A 26,598-nucleotide genomic window follows, 5' to 3' on the forward strand; every position below is an offset into this window, starting at 1 on the left:
GTTGTAAAACTAGGATACTGCCCTGGCTCTGCTTTAACCATGATAGTTTTGTACTGTTCACTTATGCACAGAGGCAATTTATCCCTGTTGCCTAAAGAATGGAATGTTTCAAATATTTTTTTTTTCCTCTCAGGGCTTGTGGCATGCTCTCTACTTCCTACATAAGGGAGATGAGGTAATGAATTTGCACTAGAAGTACTTCTCCTAATCTTTCTGAGGTGTAACTTTTTTCCACTCCAGAAATTTGGTTCTGAGGTGGCTGAAGAGTTTAATGTGGGAGCTTCAGACATTAGCTGTGTTTATACTAAGGACACCTCACATCACCCCGCATCACCTCGAATCACCGCTATTTTTTGTCGCTCGCATCACCGCGCAATTTTGGACTACCTGAACTGTTTCTACCAAGCGATTGAATACGCGGTGATGCAGGGCGATGCGAGGAATGCGAGGTGACCAGGAAGTCCGATGAGCAATTGAAAACCGCGGGTGAAAAATCGCGACTTCCGGTGAGTCACCCGCGGTATTTCCACTGCGAGGTCGTCCCTCGCATCACCCCGCATCGACCACCTCAAAAGTAGGACACCGGAGCACCTCGAATCGCCGCACATCGGCCACAACCGGATGTGTTTACAGTGCGGCCAGATTCGAGGTGTCACCGCGCTTCACCTCGCATTACCTCACATCACCGCGCTTTTCCCGGCTCAGTAGAAACACCCCCATTGTCACAGCTGGGCCAATTGGTGTTTGACTGGATGCGTGGGTGGGCAGTTTGGGATGTTTTGGCTTGTGGAGTTTGAATTAGTCAATGCTCCAGAACCTGCAAATCCTTTATAGGACTCTTCAGTCCTCTTAAACCAAGGAATCTGAGTGAAAGCAAGGAGTGCTATTACTGCGGCAATTAATGAGAAGTTCTGAATTGATCCAGAAGAATGAATTCAAATCCAATCATGGCAGTTACGAGATTCAAAAATTTGAAATAAAAAAATGACTCTCATTAATGGAGACTACAAAATTACTAAATTAGAGTGAAAAATCCAGACCTACAACAATATCGATTCTCAAGAGAAATTAGGGATGGGCCTTGATTGCTGACCATATCAACAACATGCTAATCTTTTGAAAAGAAGTACAAAGCACCATAGTTGGATTTAATTACAGATCACCTAGGATTCTATAAAACAAGCCCTTGAATCACCAAGGCATAGAAGGGTGTGAATCATTTGGTGCAGGAAAGAGGGCTTTGGTACTTGGATCAGTGGGATCATTTCTGGGGTAAGTGGGATCTGTAAAAGAAGTATGCACCTAAATTGAAGGGGAATCAATATCCTTGCAGGGAAGTTTGCTCAAGTAACTTGAGAGATTTAAACTAATTTGGCAGGGAGATGGGAAGCACTTGTAGCAGTGTAACAGGTGAGGAAAAAAAGCACAACAGAGGAGGCAAGTTAGGAAGCATGGGAGAGATTTTCTCTAATGCATGAAGCTTCACTGGTTAGTCAGCTTAGAGCATGGATCAGCACAGAGATGTGGGTGAGAGAAGGGCAGTTTCATGTTTTATGGTAACAAAGTTTAAGTGTACTACCAATCAACAGACAGAGAATTGTGATTAATAGGCTTTAATCACCTTAAAGTGTCAGCACAGCTTGCATGTTGCTGGCCTAGTTCCAAGGCAGGTACAGAGGGAGGGGTTTGGGCATAACATCCTTTATGGAGGATATCTGGGAAGGAGGAGTCACAGATTCAGGGGGCAGGCCAGCCCATACAGTACATATATATATCTATATACATAGTGGTAGTACCACAGTTGTGACAACAGAGGATGTAAAGGAAGAGGCAAAAATTCCAGTACTGAAGTACTGTATTTAAGACATAGAGTTGTACACACAGAAATATGGTCTGGTCCACCATATCCATTCTGCCCTTTTTCCTGATCTCCACTGTATTGGGAGTATATCCTTCTACACCTTGCTTATTTAGCTGTCTGTCTAAATGCCTTTCATATGTGGAAATTGTAGCTGACTCTAGATTTGACAGCACATTGCAGATATCAACCACTCTGTGTGTTTTTAAAAAAAAATCCTATCCCTCAGATTCCCTTTAAAACTCATCTTAATTCTGTATTTTCTTGTTTTTGATACCCCTACCACAAGATTTTTTTTTGACTCTCTACCCTATCTATGAATCTCATAATTTGATGTATTTCCATCAGGTTACACATGGTTTCCTTCATTTCAGGGAAAACAACCCCAGTATGTCTAATCTCTCCCTGTAACTAAATTCCTCCAAGCTAGCCAACATCTTCAATTTTTTACATTTTAAATTTTTTAAATTTAGAAATACAGCATGGTAAAAGGCCATTTCAGCCTGTGCCAACCAATTTACACCCAATTAACCAATATCCCCAGAACATTTTGAATGGTGGGAGGAAACCAGAGCTCCTGAGGAAAACCCACGCAGACTTGGGGAGAACATACAAACTCCTTACAGACAGTGTGGGTTTTGAACCACAGTCCTGATCACTAGCACTGTAAAGACATTGTGCTATCCGCTATGCCAAACATGCCATTCTTATCTTGGTAAATCTTGTCTTCGCTCTCTCCAGCCACCATAATTGTACACAAAATGCAATCTGACAAGCGTTTTATACAGTTGCAATATAACATTCCAAGAAAAAAATTGGGAGGGCAAAAATGAAGGCTGTCTTCCATTTCAGTGAGCTATAGATGCATCCAAAAATGCATTTTCCATCAATACTCCAAAAGGTCCTGCCATGTACTGTATACTTTCCTTGTACATTTGACCTCCCAAACTGAAATAGCTCACTCTTGTCCAGATTCAACTATGTCTGTCATTTCTCTGCCCACAAATCTAACTGACCTATATTCTGCTGTATCCTTTGACAACCTTCTACACTAACCCTAATTTTACCAATTTTTATCTTGTCTGCAACCTTATGAATCAGCCAATCTACACTTTTGTCCAAGTAATTTGTATATACCATAAACAACAGATAACTCCATTCAGAGTCCTGCAGAACACCACTAGTCACAGACATCCAGTCAGAACCCCACCTCACCCCTCCATCACTACCCTTTGTCTTCAATGACCAAGCCCATTTTGAATCCAATTTATTTTGTGACTGTGGTTCCAATGTATCTTAATATTCCAGATCAGTCTACCATGTTAAGATTATCAACTAATATGCACAATATCCACTGCCCTACCTACCCTTATCTTTGTCATTTCCTCACTGGTATAAAACATTGGTTTATATTACATGACATTTTCTTTTTCTCTTTGTTAATTCCATATCTTATCATCTAGGGGGTCCTACACTTACCCCAGCTATCCTTTTCCTTTTTATAGATCCATATTACTCTTGCTGTTTGTTTTCATCTCACTTGTCATTTTACTGTTTTATGATTAGCTTTTTAGTCCCCAGCTGCTGGTTCCTGTAAAATTCCCAATCCTCTGATCTATCGCTAACCCAAGGTACTTTTCAAGCTCTAGTTTTCAATGTAATACTTTCCTTGACCTCATAAACTTCTTCCTCATGAAATCTCTAAGCCCTTTTCACACTGAAAAGCCATGCTATTGCCGTATACACCTGTCTCTGGAAGCTGGCTTGCTTGTTCACACAGAACAAAAAAAAGCCAACTCCCTGAGACCTTTTACATACCAATCTGGCTTCCCAAAGGAAAAGAGGTGGGATGTGTAGCACAGCAGCGTCGGTGCCTAGTGTGACATTGTGTTGAGAAAAGAATCAGATTTGGTGGGTCTGGACACAAGGGTTTGCAATCACACGTGGCTTTTATTAACACACAACAATTATAGAACAGTGTGGGAAAATGTTAACGGGAATAAAACGCGCACAATTTATAAGGGAGCATGGGAAAATGTTTAACAGTACAGTAATTGTGTAACATTTTCCCATGCTCCCTTACAAATTGTGAGCGTGTGTTTTATTCCTGTTAACATTTTGCCACAATCTTCAACAAATTGCTGTGTGTTAATAAAAGCTACACGTGATTACAAACCCTTGTGTCTGGACCCACCAACATTTGCAAACTATGCACCTAGTAGAGTCCCTCTGACTTTGAACCTTTTCTGGACCCAACATCACGATATCACCTTCTCTTGGTGTTTCACCCAGTAACACGGGTCAACCATTTTAGATCGGTCCTCCGTCGGTCCCCCCCCAATCCACCTTTGATGCTTTCACACAGCGCTTGAAAGACAGATAAAACCTAGTTTTCAAGTGCTCTTTCTCATTGGGATAATAGTTTGAGGAGAAAGTTATCAATTGCTTGCCAAAAGTTTGTCACATCAATGGAAGGGAAGTTTCCAGACAATTTTGCATAATGCATTGCAAAATTGCTGCCTCGTGAGTTGGATAGATAAAGGTCTGATAGATTACCCATGGCATCAGAATATAAAACAGTAACATTAAAGGAGTTAGAAAACCTGAATGAGCAACTTTCTGACCAAGTTAATTATAAGGCAATGCAGAAGAATTTCCCTTCAATAATCTGTTTATTTTGAATCAATTTCTTTCTTTTTCAAGTATTTTTATTGATAGTTTACAGTATAGCCAATTAAACAGTACAATTACACAATTAAAAAAAATAGTCTCATGATGAGGAAATCTAGAGCACAAGCACAACAATAAAGTAAAATTTAACAACAAAAAAAGAATCCATTTCTAATGATAAATATAATCACTATTTGTTCCCCCAGGATTTCTCATTTCAAAGAGCAAATTTCAAATCTCCTTTCATTCAGAAGCTACTTGAAAGGTGCTGGCTGTCCACCCAATCCATGTCTCTCATAATCCTCTATTAAGTCACCTTATCCTTCTTCGCTCCAAAGAGAAAATTCCTAGCTCTGTTTATCTTGCCTCATAAGACACATTCACCAATCCAGGCAACATTCTGGTAAATCTCCTCTGCATCTTTTCCATAGCTTCTATATCCTTCCTGAAGAGCCAGCTCTTCAGCGCTTGACGTCCTGTTTTGCGGAAACTGCCAAAATGTTTGGCATGGAAGTCAGCCTGAAGAAAACTGAGGTCCTCCATCAGCCAGCTCCCCACCATGACTACCAGACCCACAACATCTCCATCAGGCACATAAAACTCAAAACGGTCAACCAGTTTACCTATCTCGGCTGCACCATTTCATCAGATGCAAGGATCGACAACGAGATAGACAATAGACTCGCCAAGGCAAATAGCGCCTTTGGAAGACTACACAAAAGAGTCTGGAAAAACAACCATCTGAAAAACCTCACAAAAATAAGCGTATACAGAGCCGTTGTCATACCCACACTCCTGTTCGGATCCGAATCTTGGGTCCTCTACCGGCATCACCTACGGCTCCTAGAACGCTTCCACCAGCATTGTCTCCGCTCCATCCTCAACATTCATTGGAGCGACTTCATCCCTAACATCAAAGTACTCGAGATGGCAGAGGCCGACAGCATCGAATCCACGCTGTTGAAGATCCAACTGCGCTGGATAGGTCGCGTCTCCAGAATGGAGGGCCATCGCCTTCCCAAGATCATGTTATATGGCGAGCTCTCCACTGGCCATCGTGTCATAGGTGCACCAAAGAAGAGGTACAAGGACTGCCTAAAGAAATTTCTTGGTGCCTGCCACATTGACCACCGCCAGTGGGCTGATATCACCTCAAACCGTGCATCTTGGCGCCTCACAGTTCGGCGGGCAGCAACCTCCTTTGAAGAAGACCGCAGAGCCCACCTCACTGACAAAAGACAAAGGAGGAAAAACCCAACCCCAACCAACAAATTTTTCCCTGCAACCGCTGCAACCATTTCTGCCTGTCCTGCATCGGACTTGTCAGCCACAAACGAGCCTGCAGCTGACGTGGACATTTACCCCCTCCATAAATCTTCGTCCGTGAAGCCAAGCCAAAGAAATATCCTTCCTGTAATGAGGTCTCCAGAAATGAACACAATATTCTAAGTATGGTCTAACCAGAGTTTTATAGAGCTGCAACTTTACCTTACAATTCTTGATCTCAACCCCTGACCAATGAAGCCCAGAATACCTTAAGCCTTTTTAAAAAAAAAACCCCTGTCAACCTGCATGGCAACCTTGAGGTGGATTTGAACTCCATTGTTCTTCTGTACTTCCGCTCTTTTAAGAATCTAGCCATTAACTATGTACTCTGCTTTCAAGTTTGAATTTCCAAAATGAATCACTTTACACTTGTCCAGATTGAACTCCATTTGCCACTTTTTGCCCAACTTTATATCCTGTGGTGACCTACAACAATCTTTTACATTACCCACAATACCTCCAAGCTTTGTGTTATCTGCAAAGTGTATGGTTATGCACTTTGGTAGAAGAAATGAACGGGCAGACTATTTTATAAATTGGAAGAAAATAGGGTGGCACGTTTAGCATGGAGGATGACACAGTTAGCATAAGTTGTTACAGTGTCAGCGACCGGGGCTTGAAACTGGCACTGGCTTTCAGAAGTTTATACATTCTCCTTGTGTTTCCAGGTGGTCTGGTTTCCTTCCACCTTTCAAAATGTACTGGGGTTTTTGGTCAGTTGGGTATAATTAGGTGTCATGGGCCTGTGGGCTCAAAGATCCTGTTACTGTGCTGTATGTCTTAAAATGTAAAATTCCCATATCCAAAAGGGACTGAGGAGTCCTCATGCAGGATACCCTGTTGGTAAACTTGTCAGTGGTAAATAAAGCAAATCCAATTCTGGCATTCATTGCAAGAGAATTAGAATATAAGAGCAGGGATTTTTTTGAGACCTCATTTTTTGACTTCTCATGTAATTAAAGGATGTGCTGAAGTTAAAGAGAGTTCAGAGGAGGTTCACAAAGATGATTCTGGGAATGAAAGAGTTATCATATGAGGAACGTTTGATGTCTCTTGGCCTGGACTCGTTGAAATGTTTCTCATTGAAACATTTTGAATATTGAAAGGCATGGACAGAGTAGATGTAGAAGGATTGTTTCCCATGGTTGGAGATTCTAGGATAAGAGAGCACAACTTCAGGATGGAAGGGTGTCCACTTAGAAAATAGATACATAGGAATGCCTTTAGCCAGAGGGTGGTGAACCTATGGAATTTGTTGCCTCAGGTGACAAGTGGAGGCCAAGTCATTGAGTGTATTTAAGGGACAAATTGATAGGTTCTTGATAGCCAGGGCATCAGTTATGGGAGAAGCCTGGGAAGTGGGACTGAATGGGAGAATGGACAGCTAATGATTGAATTGCCTATTTCTACTCCTATGTCTCATGGTCTTATAGTCTTTCGGCTTGATGTTGGCTCAGATCAAAATTCCATTTCCTGCGACTAAATAAATTGATACAGGTGTCAATTTAGAACTTAGGACTGTAGGCAATGGGAAAGCTTAGGATTGGATAGATTACCGTGAATACCTTTTTAAGTTACTAATTTGTATTTTTAACTTAAAATAAGTATAGAGGTAAGTTGGGTGTTCCGTTTCCACACTTTCACCTGAAGTGCTAAGAGAATTCAGGTGTAGAATCTTCCAAAAAAAACTTCCTTCCATGAGGTATTGGATTAGTTCTCAGCATTTCTTTATAGGAAAATGGATAAGCACAGACTCCTGGCAATATACTCTCAATATATTTTGTTGATTGTCATGTCCAAAGGATGAGCAAAAATTTAAAACCCTCCTCAGCAGTATAAATTCAATTTTTTTTTTTGCTTTTCTATCTTGGTGAAACAGAATTATGAGAAGTTAGAAGGTGTATGCATTCTGATAAGATAAATAAATGTGCACATTTAAATCTGACCCAAGTGGATAAGGTCAACTTTCTGTAATGTACTCTCAAAAAAGGAACAATATCCATACATACTATTAGTTAAAGATCCATAGAAATAAACATGATTATAAATATTCGAAAAATATTTAAAATTATGAATGAAAATAGTATGTTTTAGAGAATTGAAAACTTCAATGGTTTGCCAACAATGGAATTGTTGGCTAAATAATTTAATTTAATGTAGTTACTCTCCTATAATGTAGAGATGGGTGGGACAGAACTAAATGTGCTTATCTTTTGAAACCAAAGTTTGAAGAAATAGAAAAAATTGTTTCTGCATGAATATGTGTAAAGAAGAAGTGTTACTAAAGTGGTAACTCTTTCAGAGAGCTGAGAGAAACTGCAGGAAACACTCAAGTAAGGCAACAAAGTTACCTCTCATGCCTTTTACCACTTTGAAAACTTCCAATTCCCTAGACCCCAACATCTCTTCTCTATGGATGGCCAGTCACCATCCATATCCATCAAGAAAGTCTCAAAGCCCTCCGCTTCCTCCTGGATCAATGTTAACTAGTTTCCCTTCACCAACACTCTCATCTGCCTTGCAGGACTTGTTCTCCCCCTGTATAAGTTCTCTTTCAGTGCCTCTCATTTTCTTCAAGTCAAAAGTGTCCTTGGGTCTCACGTGGATCCCAGCTATGCCTGCCTTTTTGTTAGCAATGTGGAATAGTCTTTATTTCAAACCATCCCAGGACCATCCTGCAACACTTGCTCTGTTACATTAATAACTGCATTGGAGCTACTTCCTGCACATGAGCAGAACTTGTCAATTTTATCAACTTTGCTACTGACCTCCACCCTACTCTGAAATTCACGGACCATATCTGACATTTCTCTCCCCTTTCTATCTCTCTCTCTCCATCTCATGAGACAAGCTACTTACTGAAATTTACTACAAACCCACTAACTCCTGCAGCTAATTTGATGATATCTCCTCCCATCTGATCTCCTGTAAGGATGCCATTCCTTTCTCTCAGTTGCTCTGCCATTGCCACATCTGCTTTCAAGATGAGGCCTTCCATTCCAGGTCATCTGAAATGTCCTCCTTGTTCAAGCAATGTGATAAAGAGAGCTATCTTCTGCATTTCTTCCATTTTCATAGTTCTGCTCTTAAACTATCCCCCCTCCAAACAGAACAAAATTTTGTTCCTCTTGTCCTCACCTTTCACCTCACCTGTCTCCACATTCAGCTCCATTATTTCTGCCAGCTGCAACCAGACCCCACCACTAGACACATCTACCACTCCCCATCCTTTGAGCCTCTGCAGGTCTTGCACTCTCTGTGACTCCATTATCTGCTCATACCTCCCCATTCACTTTTCCAGAACCCTGAGTACTTTCCCCTGCAACTGCAGGAATTATGACACTTTATCTCACACCTCCCTCCTCACCATCATCCAGAGACCTTAAACAGAGTTTCCATGTGAAGCAAAGATCCGCATGCACTTCCTTGAACCTTGTCTTCTGCATTCAACACTCCTGACATTGTCTCCTATACATCAGGGTGGCATGGTTAGTATATAGATTAGTGCAATGCTATTACAGCACCAGCGACCTGGGTTCGAATCTGGGGTCATCTGTAAAAAGTTTGTAAATTCTTCCCACGCCTGTGTCAGTTTTCCCCGAGTGTTCCTATTTCCTTCCACATTTCAAAGATGTACAGGTTTGGTAAGTTAATTGGGTGTATTTGGGTAGCGGGATTTGTGGGCCAGAAGGGCCTGTTACAGGGTGTACAATCCAGTGATAATTGGGAATCAGAGGTGGAGATGGTGAGCACATTTAAATTCTTTGGAGTTACTATCTCAGAGGACCTTTCCTGGACCCAACACACATTGATGTCATTGAGAAGAAACCATGTCACCACCTCTACTTCCTCAGTTTGCGGAGATTTGTTTTGACATTGGAAACCTTGGCAAACATCTATAAATGTGTAATGGAAAGTATGCTGACTGGCTGCACCATGGCCTGGTATGTGGACACCAACACCTCTGATCAGAAAGCCCTGTAAAAGGTAGTGGACACAGCCCAGCACATCATAGACAAAACTCTCCCAACAATTGAGAAAATCTACAGGAAATGCTGTCGTCAGAGAGCAACAGCAATCATCAGGGATCCACGCCATGTAGGACATGTTCTGTTCTTGCCACTGCCATCAGGAAAGAGGTGTAGATACTACAAGACTCATACCACCAGTTTCAGGAACAGTTGTTACCCCTCCATTGAGACTCCTAAATAACAAACTCAATTGGAGACTCATTTAAGGGCTCTTACATTGCACATTATTTATTACTAATTTTCTTTTTAGTATCGTACACTCAATTTGTTTACATTTCTTTCTTTGCATACACTTCTCTCTTGTATATGTATCTTTTCTTGAGTAATTTTTTGCTCTACCAATAAGAAGAAATTCTGGCTGGGCTGCAAGAAAAAGAATCTCAGGGTTGTATGTACTCTGACAATAAATCTGAATTTTGAACTTTGAAGAGGGAGGAAGGGGCAGGGAAGGAGCATAGACTAACAGGTAAGAGTCATAGGTAGGCACAGGTGAAAGAGTAGAAGAGAAAAAAAGCTGAGAAGTGATAGAGGAGAGGGCTGAGAATAGCTGTCTGATAAGAGAAGGAAAGGAAGGATGGGGAGCTGGAGGAAAGGAGACAGAGGGATGGGGAAGCTAATCAGTATTTCTTGTCATGAACAAGTCATGACATTAGTTGTTTTGCTACAGCATCTTAGTGGAAACCTTCATATAAACCACCTTACAAATAAATAAAAAATCAAAGTAAGGCAGTGTCTTTGGTTCATTGGTTATTCATGGATCTGATGGCAGTGGGGAAGAAGTGGTCCTTGTGCCACTGAGCGCTCGTCATCAGGCTCCTGTACCATTTTCCTGATGGTAGTAGAGTGAAGAGGACGTGGCCTGGATGGTGGGGGTCCTTGATGATAGAGGCTGCCCTAGAGGGGAGGAGGTTAATGGAACTTAATGTTAATGCCATCTGGTTGGACACTACCAAGACTGAATATAAGGTATTGTTACTCCATTGTGTGGATAACCTTGGTTTAGCAGTGCATGAGGCCATAGACAGATACAATGGTGTGGCAGTGATGTGTGGAATAGAAATGGTTGGGCCTTGCCATTGCAATGGACAGAGTGCAGGTGCTCAACAAATGATCTCCCAGTCTGGAAACTGCATGGTACAAGATGGTGATGAAGACAAGTAGCTAGGAAGGACATGTGGCTGTGGAAGCATGTCTGGGAGATCACATGGTGGTAGAGCTTGATAACAGGGATAATAGAGGGGGAGCAATAAGAAAAGCTCTCTCAGAACACAGAGTTAATGTTTCAGGTTATCAAGCTTTTAAGAAATGATTAAGATTTAACAATTTTATCAAAATGTGTTTGAAATCTAATTCACCCCAGATTTGAATTCTTACTTTCAACCACATTTGGAAGCTAGAAAAATCTGAGAATTAAACACAGATTGCTCATCTGTACCTTCTAGTCACAGATATAGGTAAGGATTGACTGTGGATTCTTTAACCAGAGAAACATTTTCATCATGAGCAAGTTTTAACTATTATAATTTTGTAAATATCATCTTTTGTAGGTGATACAAAAAAAATTAAAATTTAGATGAGGTGAAAGAAGATGCATCCAGTAGTTTGCTTAGCGTACCAAATGTCGCTCTTCTTTCATTTAAATGGATTAAAGGTAGTTTTCACAACTAGATGAGTCATTCAGAAACTAAAATCTTAAGTGGGTTGGTGTCTTGTGAAGAGAGGAATTTTTTTCTCTGTTGTCTGGGTTCTGACAGGACAATTTCCTATCTATCCATAGCAGTTAAGAAGCGCAGTGACTATGACCATTGGGTGAGGATGATAACATGCTTCTGTCTCAATTTAGATCTCCACTCAATTGAAGTTGGTGACAGGTTTCCTGAAAACTAGAGATCCAAAGGTCACCCCCCAGTCCTTAACTATCTCGCGCAATGGTCTCAAATGCCTATGAAATAGGTAGATAGAGTCATGTCTGAAATAAAAGATGCTAAAACAATATAACCCTCTAATGACTTCAGGCTCAACCTTTGATCCCATTGGCATCAAAGGACGTGTTTTATGGCCAGAACTAACAGATTCAAAAAATATCAAATGGTAGAATAGATGGTGGAAGAGAAAGGATAAGGTAAGAACATCTAATGCAGGTCACACCTACTTTATTAACCAGTTCTTTGAGTGGTAGTTGACCTTGGCATACTTCAGACACCCAGCATTCAATTTTGACTCGCAGACATGAACACAGTAAAATGAGTCATGTGACCTTTTGAGAGTGAGAAGAAGGCAGGCTTTCTGAATAAACCAGCATGCGAGTTAGAAACAATGGTGTGATTACTTCTGTGACTTGTTTGAAATCTATCCTTGCTAATCCACAGACAAAAAAAATTAAGGCCCTTCTAGGTCTATCCCAGCACCTATGACTTGATAGTAGAATGATAGGTGCTATTCAACCGCACTTCACATTAAAAAGAACATATCTGAAAAGTAAATAGAGTAAAATTGCAATAATCTGTTATCTGACTATTCAAAAATTCCAGATTGGCACTTGGCTCACCAAGTGATGTTAGCCGCATTTCTTCCCATTCACTGGGCCTGGTTCTCATGCTCCATTCCTATCTACCCTAGTTCACAGGCTCACTTACCTGGGCCCTAACTTCAAAGCCTAGAACTGGCACTGTGCAAGCCATCTGAAAATAATAAAAACATTCAGAACGAGTAGATTTGTGATTTTTGCTATGCAACTCTTCTTTCCATCTGATTGCCCCAAAAATACTGCAGCATATTTGAAGATGAGTTCCATTCCATGTACCACATGGGATGGCTTTCAAATCATCACTGTACCAGCTTCTGCTGTCCTTTGGGAGTTCTTTAAAGAAAGCTGTGGATATTCACTTCAAAAGTTTTTTTGGTTGAGCCTTAATTAGTCCCAATTGCACGACACTCCCAGAGTTTGCAGACTTTTCTGTTTAATTCCATTATTCCTAATTTGTTGATTACACTGGACCACAAAGATTTTTTACTTCCTGTACACTTTTGGGTCCACTTTATAGATTTTGAGCTGCTGATCATGAAAACCACCTTAAAACTCTCCTATCATGTACAAGTTTTAAATATAACCTGTTTTTGTGATTTCTGTCATATTTTAAGTCTAATAGTATATTGCCCACAAAGCAAGATGTTTTGTTGAGTCCAAGCATGCCTGGGCATCCACTCAGTTGTAGGTGCTATACAAATGTTGTCTTAGGCATTTAAAGATGTTGTTGAGAATTTTCTTGGCATCTAGAGTATGAACTATATCCAGCTGGCCTGGGCATGCATGGAAGGCATTTAAAAATGTTGTTGAGAATTTTCTTGGCATCTAGAGTATGAACTAAATCCAGCTGATTGACACCATGCTTCAAGCATACAAAACCATGAAGTACAACATCTTAGTGAAAATTCATTTTCTGTATTTGTACTTGGATTCCTTCCCTGCTGATCTTGGTGCAGTCTGTGACGAACATGGTGAAAAGTTTCACCAGGACATTGTGACCAAGGAAAAGCGGTGTCATGGCAACTGGAATCCATCAATGCTGGACACTGACATGAGAGGCATCAGATGCTAAGTACAAACAAAAATCAAGGAAAAGCATTCAGTTGAACTCACATAATGTGTCAGCATCATTATGCGATTAAACATGCTAAATTCAATAAAAGTTAATTTAATGATTCTCCAAATTCCTACGTGATACAACAAATCTGAATTTATCTTTGTGTTCAGCTTGAAGTTGTCTATCATAATCTTTTTTTTTCCCAGGAAGCAAACCTTTTTAAAAGAAAACTGTTGTCCAGTGCTATGAAGCAGTCAATTCTATCTGATATAGCTACTTCTCTAAAATTTGGCCAAATATTTTGACTAAATTGGTAATTCTTGCATGGCTTATGTTTTAATTTTAGATAATGATGCTAGGAAAGTCGATGTATTCAACAAATTAGCATATCAGTATTACCATTTAAAGTATACATTTAAAAGATGTAAAACATAAATTATACAAATCAGATCTGGTAACTCTTTTTAATTCTAAATAAACCTAACCTGTGTGTTTTTTTTTAAATTTTTCAAATGCTTTCATTCAAACATTCCAGTGAAGAGGCCAAACAAGATGACAGCCGTTCGAACAGTTCTGGAAGCACAGAAGATGTCAAACAGCAAAACAAATCAGGTATTTCCTTGTGTAGGAATATTCTCCTTGAATCCAATTAGTGAATGAAAATTGAACTTTATGGCGCTCATCACGATTAGCAGTTTTTCCTTAAGGCAAAAGGTTCTTGGAAGTCCCATTCAGATTCTTGAGGATAATAGTCTAGGATGACAGTTTACTGCAGTACTGCTGCAAAGTAACTTTCTGGGCAGCTGCATATTGGATGAGATGATAAATTAATGACCTAATCAACACTCTCAAGTGGATGTCAATGATCCTCTGGTATTATTTTGAATAAAAACAGGAGGATTATCCCTCAATCAACATTAAAACTGCCATCGAGTCCACGCTGCTGAAGATCCAGCTGCGCTGGGTGGGTCACGTCTCCAGAATGGAGGACCATCGCCTTCCCAAGATCGTGTTCTATGGCGAGCTCTCCACTGGCCACCGTGACAGAGGTGCACCAAAGAAAAGGTACAAGGACTGCCTAAAGAAATCTCTTGGTGCCTGCCACATTGACCACCGCCAGTGGGCTGATATCGCCTCAAACCGTGCATCTTGGCGCCTCACAGTTTGGCGGGCAGCAACCTCCTTTGAAGACGGCTGCAGAGCCCACCTCACTGACAAAAGGCAAAGGAGGAAAAACCCAACACCCAACCCCAACCAACCAATTTTCCCCTGCAACCGCTGCAACCGTGTCTGCCTGTCCCACATCGGACTTGTCAGCCACAAACGAGCCTGCAGCTGACGTGGACTTTTACCCCCTCCATAAATCTTTGTCCGCGAAGCCAAGCCAAAGAAGAAGAACATTAAAACTAATGATCTGATCATTATCATAGCTATTTGTGATGTTGATGATTTCCACTGATTTATATCTGTATCTACAAGATGTCTGCAGATGCTGGAGAACTAGAACAATACACAGAAGTGCTGGCAGAACTCAGCAGGTCAAACATCCATGGAAAGCAAAAGGTAGTCAATATTTCGGGCCTCAGCCCTACACAAGGAATGCTAAATTAAAAAAATATATATATAAAAGTGGGGGCGCAGGATATAGCACAGGCTTACAGGTAGATAGAGATGGGAGGGGAAGTGGCAGAGGGCTGAGAAATATGCTCTCTGATATGAAAAAAACAGGGAAGGATGCGGAGAGCAGAAGGAAGGAAGGTGTGTAATAGTCAGGGAAAAGAGAAGGAAAGGAGCGTCAGAGGGTTGAGGGAAAGCGAGGGGAAAGGAAAAAGAGAACGCAGAAGGGGGGGTTACAGAAATTGGAGAAGTCAATATTGATGTTATCTGCGTGGAGTCTGCCAAGATGGAATATAAAGTGTTGTTTCTCCAATTTACATGTAGCCTCAACCTGGCGGTATGAGATGTACATCCCTCCCTTTCCACCATTTGGGGCCTCAAATATTCCTTCCAGTGAAGCAATGACCTGTAGGGGCCATTTACTGTATCTGGTGATCCTGGTGAGGCCTCATCTACTTCAGGGAGACTGGAAACAGATTGGGGGATTGCTTCGTTGAGCACTTACACACTGTTGCAAAAATAAGGACGTCCCATTACCAATTACTTCAGTTCCACCTCCCATTGCCACACTGACATGTCTGTCCATGGCCTCATGCATTGCCAAGTTGAGGCCACATATAAATTGGAAGACCAACACCTTAGATTTCCATCTCAACAGTCTTCAACCAGACAGCATCAATATTGTTGTCCAATTTCTGTTGCCACTTCTTCATTTTCTTTCCCCCTCACTTTCCCTCATTCTTTCTTTTCCTTTTCTTTCTTCTGTTATTCACATCTTCCTTCTGCTCCCCTTTCCCTTCATTTCTCCTATTGGAAAGTATCTTTCTCAGCCCTCTGCCCCTTTCCCCGATCACCTCTCAGCTTCTTTCTCTTCTTCTTCCCCCACCCCCACCTGTATTTACCTATCACCTGCAAGACTGTGCTTCTCCCCCTTTTCCCCCATCCCCACCTTCCTATTTGGGTGTCTGTTCATTTTTGAAGAAGGGCTGAGAACTGAAATGTCCACTTGTAGCGATTGCTGCAGCAGTGCTATGAAATGAAGAGAGGTCCACACAGTACAAGGGTGAACCAAAAACTGACTATTATTTGGATTCACTGCATTGCCCTTTGGGGAACACCTACTTCCGGTGATGTATGCACCAGCTTCCGGAAGTGACGTCAGTGCATTGCTGCGTCACTCCTCACCCGGCGGTGTGCCACACGGAATTGGGGGGGGTGGGGGGGGTGGGGGGGGTGCCCTTAGCTTGCACGTGGCGTCATCTGCGGGCTTCTTAGTAGTGAAGGAGGGCCCGCGCCATCTTAGGATGGCCAACTGTTGCGGCGATTCGGTCCATCCATCTGCATGGTCGCTCGGCCCATTAAACCACCATCCCCCCCCCAGAATCGCTGCCGCCCCCAGAATCGCTGCCGCCCCCTGAGCGGTTTAACTTAAAGTCTCTGGGTGGTCAGCCTCTGTGTCTGACCTGGGAGTCTAGGTGTGTAGCTTTGAGGCAGTAGAATGTGAATCTGTCCTGTCGGCCGCCAATGTCTAGTGTAAACATGACCTTGGCTCTCTGTAGTACCTTGAATGGGCCACCGTATGGGCATAGTAGGGGTGTTCCTTGCTGACTTCTCTTTACAAAGATGTAGTGGGTGGACTGCAGGTCTGTGGTGACGTGGCTGGGCGGCGAGCTGTCTCGAGACAGTGATGGGGGGAGGTGTTCACCTGCTTGCCCCTCAAACTCTAGAGGATGTCTAAGGTGGTTGGCTGTGGGACAGGGGTGGGGGTGGGTTGAAATGGATGTCCCTGGGAGGGGTGAGTGGGAAACTGTACACCATCTCTGCAGATGAGACTGGCTGACCCTTCTTCAGTGTCGTGCAAATGCCCAGGAGTACCCACCGGAGCTCACTCACTCAGTTTGGGCCATGCAGTCGGGCTTTCAAGGTGGCCTTCAGGTGGCAGTGGAAACACTCGACCTGGCCATTTGCTTGGGGGTGGCAGGCTGTGGTGTGGTGTACTTGACTGCCACAGAATTTACTCAGGTTGGAACAGAGCGAGGAGATGAACTGTTTTCCTCCTGTCCGAGGTAATGTGGGTCAGGACTCTGAAGCGTGTGACCCATTTGGATACGAAAGCCCTGGAATATGTCTCCATGTTGTATGCAGGCGTAGGTATTTCCTCCGGTCAGCAGGGAAAATGGTCAATTGTCGTGAACAAGTACCACATTCCCTGGCTTATGGGGAGTGAGCCAACAATGTCAAAGTGGACATGAAAGTGTGGAGTGGGACTTTTATGTGCCGGTGTACCTTGGTGCACTGGCACTAAGCAGGTTCAGGCCCACAGGGTCACATCTTGGTGGAGGCCATGCCACACGAACTTATTGGACAGCAGGTAGACTGTGAACCTTATGGAGGGGTAGGGTAGGCTGTGGATCTGGTCGAAAACCTTCCATCGCCATGTTGCGGGTAAGATAGGTCTGGGAAAACTTGTGGAGATGTCACACAGCAGGGACAGGCCTCCTGGTAAGGGGCAGAAATCACTGACTTTCAGGCTGGTGGTGGCCGTCCGGTAGACTGTAGACCTGGACATCCGAATCCTCAATCTGGTCCTTGGCGAGCTGGGCGGATTAGAGCCCTTCTGAGGTAGCGGCAATCGTGGGTCTGGACAGCACATCGGCCATCACATTGGACTTGCCTGCAAAGTGGAGAATGTCCATGGTATACTCTGAGATGTAGGAGAGGTGCTGCTGTTGTCTCACTGACCACGGATTCGAGATCTTGCAGAGTGCGTAGGTTAGTGGTTTGTGGTCGTGTAGGCAGTGAAAACCCTTCCCTCTAGCATGTACCGGAAATGCCGTATCACCAGGTACAGGACCAACAGTTCACGGTTGATGCGCTGTATTTTAGCTCTTGTGTTTGAGGGAGCTTACTGAAGAAAACAAGGGGATGCCAGTGCTCATCAACCCATTGCTCCAGCATTGCGCCCACTGCTCTGTCTGACGTATCTGTTATAAGGGTCAGGGGGAGGTAGAGTCTGGGTGCGCCAGCACCATTGCCCTTGCCTGGACTGTTTTCTTGGCATCGAAGGCTTCTGTGGCATACGGCATCCACTGGAGCGTCTTGTCGCTGAGATTGATGAAGTTGAATGGGGGCTGCATGAGGTGGCCGCTTCCGGTAGGAAGCGATGATAGAAGTTAACCTTCCCCAGGAACTCTTGCAGTCCTTTGGTCGTGCTCGGCTTGGGGAAATTTTGAATGGCTTTGATCTTGTTGGGCAGTGGTGTGGCTCTCTCTGGGATGATGTGGTGTCCTAAAAAGTCTATTGTGTTTAAGCCGAACTGGCACTTGGGCGGGTTCATCATGAGCTGTAATCTGTCGAACAGGAGGGTCAGATGCGTTCTGTGAGTGCTGGCGCTGAGGATCTTGTCTAAATAGACGAAGGTGAAATAGAGGTCCCTGTCAACCATCCATTGCTAAAAATCTGGGCTGCGATTTTTTTTTTTTTTTTTTAGCCCAAAGGGCATCCGCGGGAACTCAGAAAGGCTGAAGGGTGTGATGATTGCCATTTTCAGAACATCATTGGGGTGTACTGGGATCTGGTGGTATCCTTTGATGAGGTCCATCTTGGAGAAAACTTGGCAGCCTTGTAGCCTCATGGGGAAGTCCTGGACGTGTGGGATGGGATATCTGTCTGGGACTGTCGCCTTATTCAGCTGCCTGTAGTTGCCACATGGGCGCCAACCATTGGAGCTCTTCTGCACTGTGTAGAGTGGGGAGGCCAACGGGCTGTTTGAATGGTGGATGGTCCCCAGCCCCTCCATGGCGATGAACTTGGCCTTGGCTTGTTGGAGCTTGTCTTGCGGGAGACGCTGGGCCCGTGCGTGAACTGAGGGCTCGTTGATCTCTATGTGGTGCTCCATGCCATGTGGTGAGTCATGGAAGTTTGGGGCCAGTAAGGCTGGGTACCTGGCCAGTAGTCATGCGTACACTTCTCAGTCCAAAGTGTGGATCCCTAATGAGAGGAAGGCACGTTGCCGCAGGGTGAGGGGGAAAGACTGGAACGTGGTAGCATTCACTAACTGGCATCTCGTCATGTACACCAGCAGTTTGTGTGCTCGTAGGAAGTCCGTTCCAAGTTGTGTCTGTCCCACGGCTGTGATTGTGCACTCCCACTGGAAGAAACTGTGATGTAGATGGTGACTAGGTGGGTTCTGTAGCTCAAGATGGAGGATTCATTGGCTGCTTGCAGGGGGGAGGCCTTTGGGTTTGTGTCTGGCCTCGAAATAAGTCAGCAGGACGAGGCTGATTTTTGCGCCCATATCAACTAGGAAGTCCCTCTTCGTCCATTGGTCTCTGAGGTAGAGTAGGCCTTTCAGAGCACCAACTGCTGAGGCCATTATCGGTGGCTGTCTTGCCCATTTCCCATCACCGTGTTAGGTTTGGTAGTAGGGTATGAGCACGGTGGAGGGGTGCACCACCGGGAATTCCAGCCCCGTCGGTATTCACCGTGCTTCTCTGGGTGTCTGTTGCTGCTGTGCCACGGTCACTGTTGGGGTTTCCGGCAGGCTGGTCATGATGGCGATGTCGATGGCACATGGAGGGAGCTCTGTTGTAGGGTGCAGAAGAGCCTGTCTGCCTCCTTGGTTACCAGGTGCGGGCCGCTGAAATGCATGTCCGAAACCACCGAGGAAACGTGTACTGGCAGCTTGGAGAGAAACAGAGCCTTGAAGAGGAAACAGTCTGTATGCCCATCTGCTAAGGCCACCATCTCATGCATGAGCTCGAAGGGATTCCTGTCGCGCAGGCCCTGCATGTTTAAGATCCGAATGGCATGGTTGTGCCAGCTGAGTTCTAGGGAGTCGAGGAGGAACCGCCAGAACTGCTCGTACATGCCCCATTTGTGAATTCCATACTTTTATCTTTCTATTCTTTCAAACTCTGTGAGATTACTACCATTATTTTTGTAGACAACAAAACATTACAAGTTTCCAAGTTAATTTTGATAATTAGTGGCAATCTTTAAAAAGGAATTTGTTATTTTTTCTCATTTGAATGAATTTTGCACAAATGGAAGAACATTTAAACAAATTTTATTGTTAATAGGCATCTGTTTTGAAATCTTTTTTTGATAAACTACAGTCCAGTGTATTGGAATATTGACTGAAAAACATGATACAAAACCAAGCAATTTCTATATACAGCTTAGTGTTGCTCAAGGTCCAAGATTGATATATTGAAAATAAAACATCTAATTAAATTTCTAGTAATAAACATACCGAATTTTTGGAGGAACAGCATCTAAAGGAGGCCTTTCTTCAAGGGAAATTCAGAAAAGGCAGAAGCTGGATATATCAGAAAGTCTCAGAATTCAAACAATGGGGGTGAAATCCAGACCAACAAAAGGTGTTAATTGAATATGAAAAGGGACTACATGAGAATTTATCACGTCTGTGTGAAAGGAGACAGGGAAAGGAGAGACGGTGGGGGTAAGGGGGTGGGGGCTGGGGTAGTGAGAGCCAGAGAAGTCGATATTAATGTCAACTGGTTGGAGGGTTTCCAGTCAGAAGATGAGGTGTTGTTCCTTCAATTTACTATGGTCTCAGTCTAGCAGTGTATGGGACCATGGACAGAAATGTCAGCAAAGAAATGGGATGGAGAATTGAAATGGGTGACTACTGGGAGATCTATACTATTGCAGCAGGATCAAATTACTGGACCTGTTTTCTTATTTCAGATCAGATACTATTTGTTGTCCTATAATAAAACAGTAATGTAATATTACATGAAATTCCCATAAGGCAGGCAAAGTTTCTCCATTAACATTTGCTCGGCACACCTTACAGCCATAGAATGGAAGCAAAAGAGTGTCCCCTCAGAGACACTGAGTGTCTGTGGATTTGTTTATAGCACTCTTGCACTCGCTGCAGCCACACAAGACTCCAATTCAGTTCGAGCCATTGGCAACCTGAATGCAGATCAAATCCTCTGACATGAAATAACCACTTATTGCACAGAAACAGGCCAGTTCGATGCTTCTAGTCCATGCCGAACAATTTCTCCCACCTAGTCCCACTGGCCTACATCGGCCCATAACCCTCCATACCTCTCCTATCCATATATCTATCCAACTTTTCCTTGAATATTAAACATCGATCTCGCTTCTACCACCACTGTTGGAAGTTCATTCCATACCTCCACCACCCTCTGCTTGAAGAAATTTCCCCTTAAGCGCAGTGCTCTTGTTCAACAGCAGTCATCTTGGGCATAGACCCTGTGGTTGCTCAATTTTTTTTATTTTTTTTTTATTGAATATTTTATTTCTCATTTGTTAATGCTTCTTCTGGAAAGAGTTTAACCAAAACTATTATTAAACATTTATTTTAATAAGAAAAAGTTTAATATTACATATGTTAAAAGAAGAGAAAACATGCAGATGTTGTTGAAAAATTTTTTTTTTCTTTTTTTTAGCATCAAAACATTTTAATTCCTCATTCCATAACAATAATTCATACAAGTTCAGTATTTACTCTGTAAGACAGTTTCAATGCCACAAAAAAAAAAATCACACTCCCAATATTCAAATATTTGTAGGTCTACAATTGTTTGCTAAATTCTGGCAGGGCTGCAGCAGAAAAATCAATGCAGTACTCCATACACTGCCCCCACTTCAATAGAGACAAATGTATGCCCCTTTACTTAAAGAATTCAGTTTACAGACAGTCCCCTTCAAGCCCACCCACTCTTTTTTTTTTATTAATTTTTTTATTTTTCACACCATAAATCACATTAGCCATGATATACACTATTTCTTTTTCACACATATACAGTGACTTTTTCTCCCCCCCCCTTTTCCTCCCAAACCACCCCCCCACCCCCCCCCCTCTCATCCATTTTAGGTATACAATCTAGGTTGCATTAAGCCAGTCAGATGGTTGCTCAATTTTAGGTAAAACACTGTCGGCTCCTTTAACAGGCAGTTTAAAACCTGTGTGAGCCTGTCACCAGTCGGACTGGGCAGTAGGACACTGTTGGAGGAGTGCTTTGTCTCTGCTCCCCAATCTCCCTGGGTCCATACCAGCAGCATTGTCATTTGCTGCTTTTTTAAAGATTTTTTTTTATTTTTCACACCATAAACCACATTAACCATGATACATACTTTTTCCTTTTCAAATATATACAGTGCCATTTTCTCCCCCCCCCTCCCTCCTCCCATCCCACCCTCCCTACCTCCCCCCTCCCGTCCATTTAAAGTACAAAATCTAGGTTACATTAAACCAGTCAAACAATGTTGTCATTCAATAAAAATAAACAAGAAATTCCACTGAGTCAATTCTTTTCATTTCCTTCTCCTTTCGTTAATTTAGGTAGTGAATGTCCCCGGTAGGTTTTTGCTATTGTGTTTCATGTAAGGCTCCCATATTTGTTCAAATATTTCAATATTATTTCTTAAACTATTTGTTTTTTTTTCTAATGGAATACATTTATTCATTTCTATATGCCATTGTTGTATTTTCAAATTATCTTCCAATTTCCAGGTTGACATAATACATTTTTTTGCTACGGCTAGAGCTATCTTAACAAATCTTTTTTGTGCATCCTCCAGATCAATTCCAAATTCTTTGTTTTTTATGTTACTTAGGAGGAAGATCTCTGGATTCTTTGGTATATTGTTTTCTGTAATTTTATTTAATATTTGGTTTAGATCTTCCCAAAATTTTTCTACTTTCTCACATGTCCAGATTGCATGAATTGTTGTTCCCATTTCTTTTTTACATTGAAAACATCTATCAGATACTGTTGGGTCCCATTTATTTAACTTTTGAGGTGTAATGTATAGCCTGTGTATCCAGTTATATTGTATCATACGTAACCTCGTATTTATTGTATTTCTCATCGTTCCAGAACATAACTTCTCCCATGTTTCCTTTTTTATCTTTAAATTTAAATCTTGTTCCCATTTTTGTTTAGTTTTACGATTTGTTTCCTCATTCTCCTTTTCTTGCAGTTTAATATACATATTTGTTATAAATCTTTTGATTATCATTGTATCTGTAATCACATATTCAAAGTTACTTCCCTCTGGTAAACTCAGACTGCTTCCTAATTTGTCCTTCAAGTAGGATCTCAATTGGTAATATGCCAGCACTGTATCTTGAGTTATATTGTATTTATCTTTCATTTGTTCAAAGGATAATAATCTATTTCCTGAAAAACAATTTTCTATTCTTTTGATCCCTTTTTTCTCCCATTCTCTAAAGGAAAGGTTATCTATTGTAAAAGGGAGTAACTTGTTTTGCGTCAATATTAGTTTTGGTAATTGATAATTTGTTTTATTTCTTTCTACATGAATCTTCTTCCAAATATTGAGTAGATGATGTAATACTGGAGAACTTCCATGTTGTACCAATTTTTCATCCCATTTATATAATATGTGTTCAGGTATCTTTTCCCCTATTTTATCTAATTCTAATCTAGTCCAATCTGGCTTTTCCCTTGTTTGATAAAAATCTGATAGGTATCTTAATTGTGCGGCTCTATAATAATTTTTAAAGTTTGGCAGTTGTAAGCCTCCTTGTTTATACCATTCTGTTAATTTATCTAGTGCTATCCTCGGTTTCCCCCCTTTCCATAAAAATTTTCTTATTATTTTCTTTAACTCTTTGAAGAATTTCTCTGTCAGGTGTATTGGCAATGCCTGAAATAGGTATAATATCCTTGGAAAAATGTTCATTTTAATACAGTTTATCCTTCCTATTAGTGTTAGTGGTAAATCTCTTGGTGCCTGCCACATTGACCACCGCCAGTGGGCTGATATCGCCTCAAACCGTGCATCTTGGCGCCTCACAGTTTGGCGGGCAGCAACCTCCTTTGAAGAAGACCGCAGAGCCCACCTCACTGACAAAAGGCAAAGGAGAAAAAACCCAACACCCAACCCCAACCAACCAATTTTCCCCTGCAGCCGCTGCAACCGTGTCTGCCTGTCCCGCATCGGACTTGTCAGCCACAAACGAGCCTGCAGCTGACGTGGACTTTTACCCCCTCCATAAATCTTCGTCCGCGAAGCCAAACCAAAGACTGAAATCTTTCCAATGCTCTAAATCGTCCTGTAATTTTTTCATTAGTGGATAATAATTGAGTTTATATAGTTGGCCGAGATTTTTATTTATTTGTATACCTAGGTATCTTATTGCTTGCATTTGCCATCTGAATGGTGATTCCTTCTTAAATTTTGAGAAATCCGCATTATTCATAGGCATTGCTTCACTTTTATTTACGTTAATCTTGTAACCCGACACTTCTCCATATTCCTTCAATTTATTATATAATTTTTTTATTGATAGTTCTGGTTCTGTTAAGTATACTATAACATCATCCGCAAATAAGCTGATTTTATATTCCTTGTCTTTTATTTTTATCCCTTTTATATTATTTTCTGTTCTTATCAATTCTGCTAGTGGTTCTATAGCTAACGCGAACAATAAAGGTGATAGTGGGCATCCCTGCCGTGTTGACCTGCTTAAGTTAAATTGCTTTGATACATGTCCATTTACTGTCACTTTCACCAATGGTCCCTTATATAATGCTTTAATCCAATTAATATACTTCTCTGGTAAACTGAATTTTTGCAATACTTTGAATAAATAATTCCATTCTACTCTGTCAAAGGCCTTCTCTGCGTCTAAAGCAACTGCTACTGTTGGCGCTTTACTCGCTTCTACTGCATGAATTAAGTTAATAAATTTACAAATATTGTCTGTTGTGCGTCTTTTTTTGATAAATCCAGTTTGGTCTAAATTTACCATTTTCGGTACATACTCTGCTAATCTGTTTGATAATAGTTTAGCTATTATCTTATAATCTGTGTTAAGTAAAGATATTGGTCTATATGACGCTGGTGAGAGTGGATCTTTCCCTTGCTTTAGTATTACTGTAATTATTGCTGTTTTACATGAATCTGGTAAGCTTTGTGTTTTATCAATCTGGTTGATTACTTCCAGGAGGGGCGGAATTAATAAGTCTTTAAATGTTTTGTAGAATTCTATTGGGAATCCATCCTCTCCTGGTGTCTTATTATTTGGTAATTTTTTTATTATCTCTTGTATTTCTACTATTCCAAATGGCTCTGTTATTTTATTTTGTTCCTCTATTTGTAGTTTTGGTAGTTCAATTTTAGTCAGAAATTCATCTATTTTCCCTTCTTTCCCTTCGTTTTCAGTTCGGTATAATTGTTCATAGAATTCTCTAAAGTTTTCCTTGATCTCCTTTGGATTATATGTGATTTGTTTGTCTTTTTTCCTTGATGCCAATACCATTTTCTTAGCTTGTTCTGTCTTAAGCTGCCATGCAAGAGTTTTGTGCGTTTTTTCCCCTAGTTCATAATATTTCTGTTTTGTCTTCATTATATTCTTCTCCACCTTATATGTTTGTAGTGTTTCATATTTTATTTTTTTATCCGCCAATTCTCTTCTTTTAATTGTATCTTCCTTCATTGCTAATTCTTTTTCTATATTTACTATTTCCCTTTCCAACTGCTCTGTTTCCTGATTATAGTCCTTCTTCATCTTGGTTACATAACTTATTATTTGCCCTCTAATTAATGCTTTCATTGCATCCCATAGTATAAACTTATCTTTCACTGATTCCGTGTTTATTTCAAAATACATTTTAATTTGTCTTTCAATGAATTCTCTAAAATCCTGCCTTTTGAGTAACATGGAGTTTAATCTCCATCTATACATTCTAGGAGGGATGTCCTCTAACTTTACTGTCAATATTAAGGGTGAATGGTCCGATAATATTCTAGCTTTATATTCTGTTTTTCTTACTCTATCTTGCATACGAGCTGATAACAAAAATAGGTCTATTCTTGAGTATGTTTTATGTCTAGCCGAGTAATATGAATATTCCTTTTCCTTTGGGTGTTGTTTCCTCCATATATCCAAAAGTTGCATTTCTTCCATCGATTTAATTATAAATTTGGTTACTTTGTTCTTTCTGTTAATTTTTTCCCAGTTTTGTCCATATTTGAATCCAAATTCAGGTTGAAATCCCCTCCTATTAATATGTTCCCTTGCGTATCTGCTATCTTCAAAAAAATATCTTGCATAAACTTTTGATCTTCTTCGTTAGGTGAATATACATTGAGTAGATTCCAAAACTCCGAATATATCTGACATTTTATCATTACATATCTCCCTGCTGGATCTATTATTTCTCTTCTATTTTAATTGGTATATTTTTACTGATTAATATAGCTACTCCTCTTGCTTTTGAATTACGACGCTGCTGTTACATGTCCTACCCAATCTCTCTTTAATTTCTTGTGCTCCAATTCAGTTAAATGTGTTTCTTGCACAAATGCTATATCAATTTTTTCTTTTTTCAGTAAATTTAGCAGTTTCTTCCTTTTAATTTGGTTATGTATTCCGTTAATATTTAAAGTCATATAGTTCAGTGTAGCCATTTCATACTTTATCTTCCCTTTCCGTTTCTCCATCATTACCTTTCCTTCTTATCCATTTCTGCTTTCTTGT

The 26,598-nt window shown here is 41.3% G+C and overlaps 1 protein-coding gene across 5 annotated transcripts in view; it reads left to right on the forward strand.

Moving 5' to 3' along the window:
- armc2 (armadillo repeat containing 2) overlaps positions 1-26,598 on the forward strand; it is a 151,538-nt gene that overhangs the window by 30,949 nt on the left and 93,991 nt on the right. For 4 of the 5 annotated variants that reach the window (XM_069887525.1, XM_069887524.1, XM_069887526.1 and 1 more), the window contains exons 6-7: positions 134-175; positions 14,005-14,081. In XM_069887525.1, the coding sequence (XP_069743626.1) occupies positions 134-175; positions 14,005-14,081 (119 nt within the window). The remainder of the gene's footprint in view (positions 1-133; positions 176-14,004; positions 14,082-26,598) is intronic. The other variant, XM_069887528.1, reaches the window with a different exon arrangement.

Source organism: Narcine bancroftii, chromosome 6, assembly GCF_036971445.1.
Source record: "Narcine bancroftii isolate sNarBan1 chromosome 6, sNarBan1.hap1, whole genome shotgun sequence".
Lineage (NCBI taxonomy): Eukaryota > Metazoa > Chordata > Chondrichthyes > Torpediniformes > Narcinidae > Narcine > Narcine bancroftii.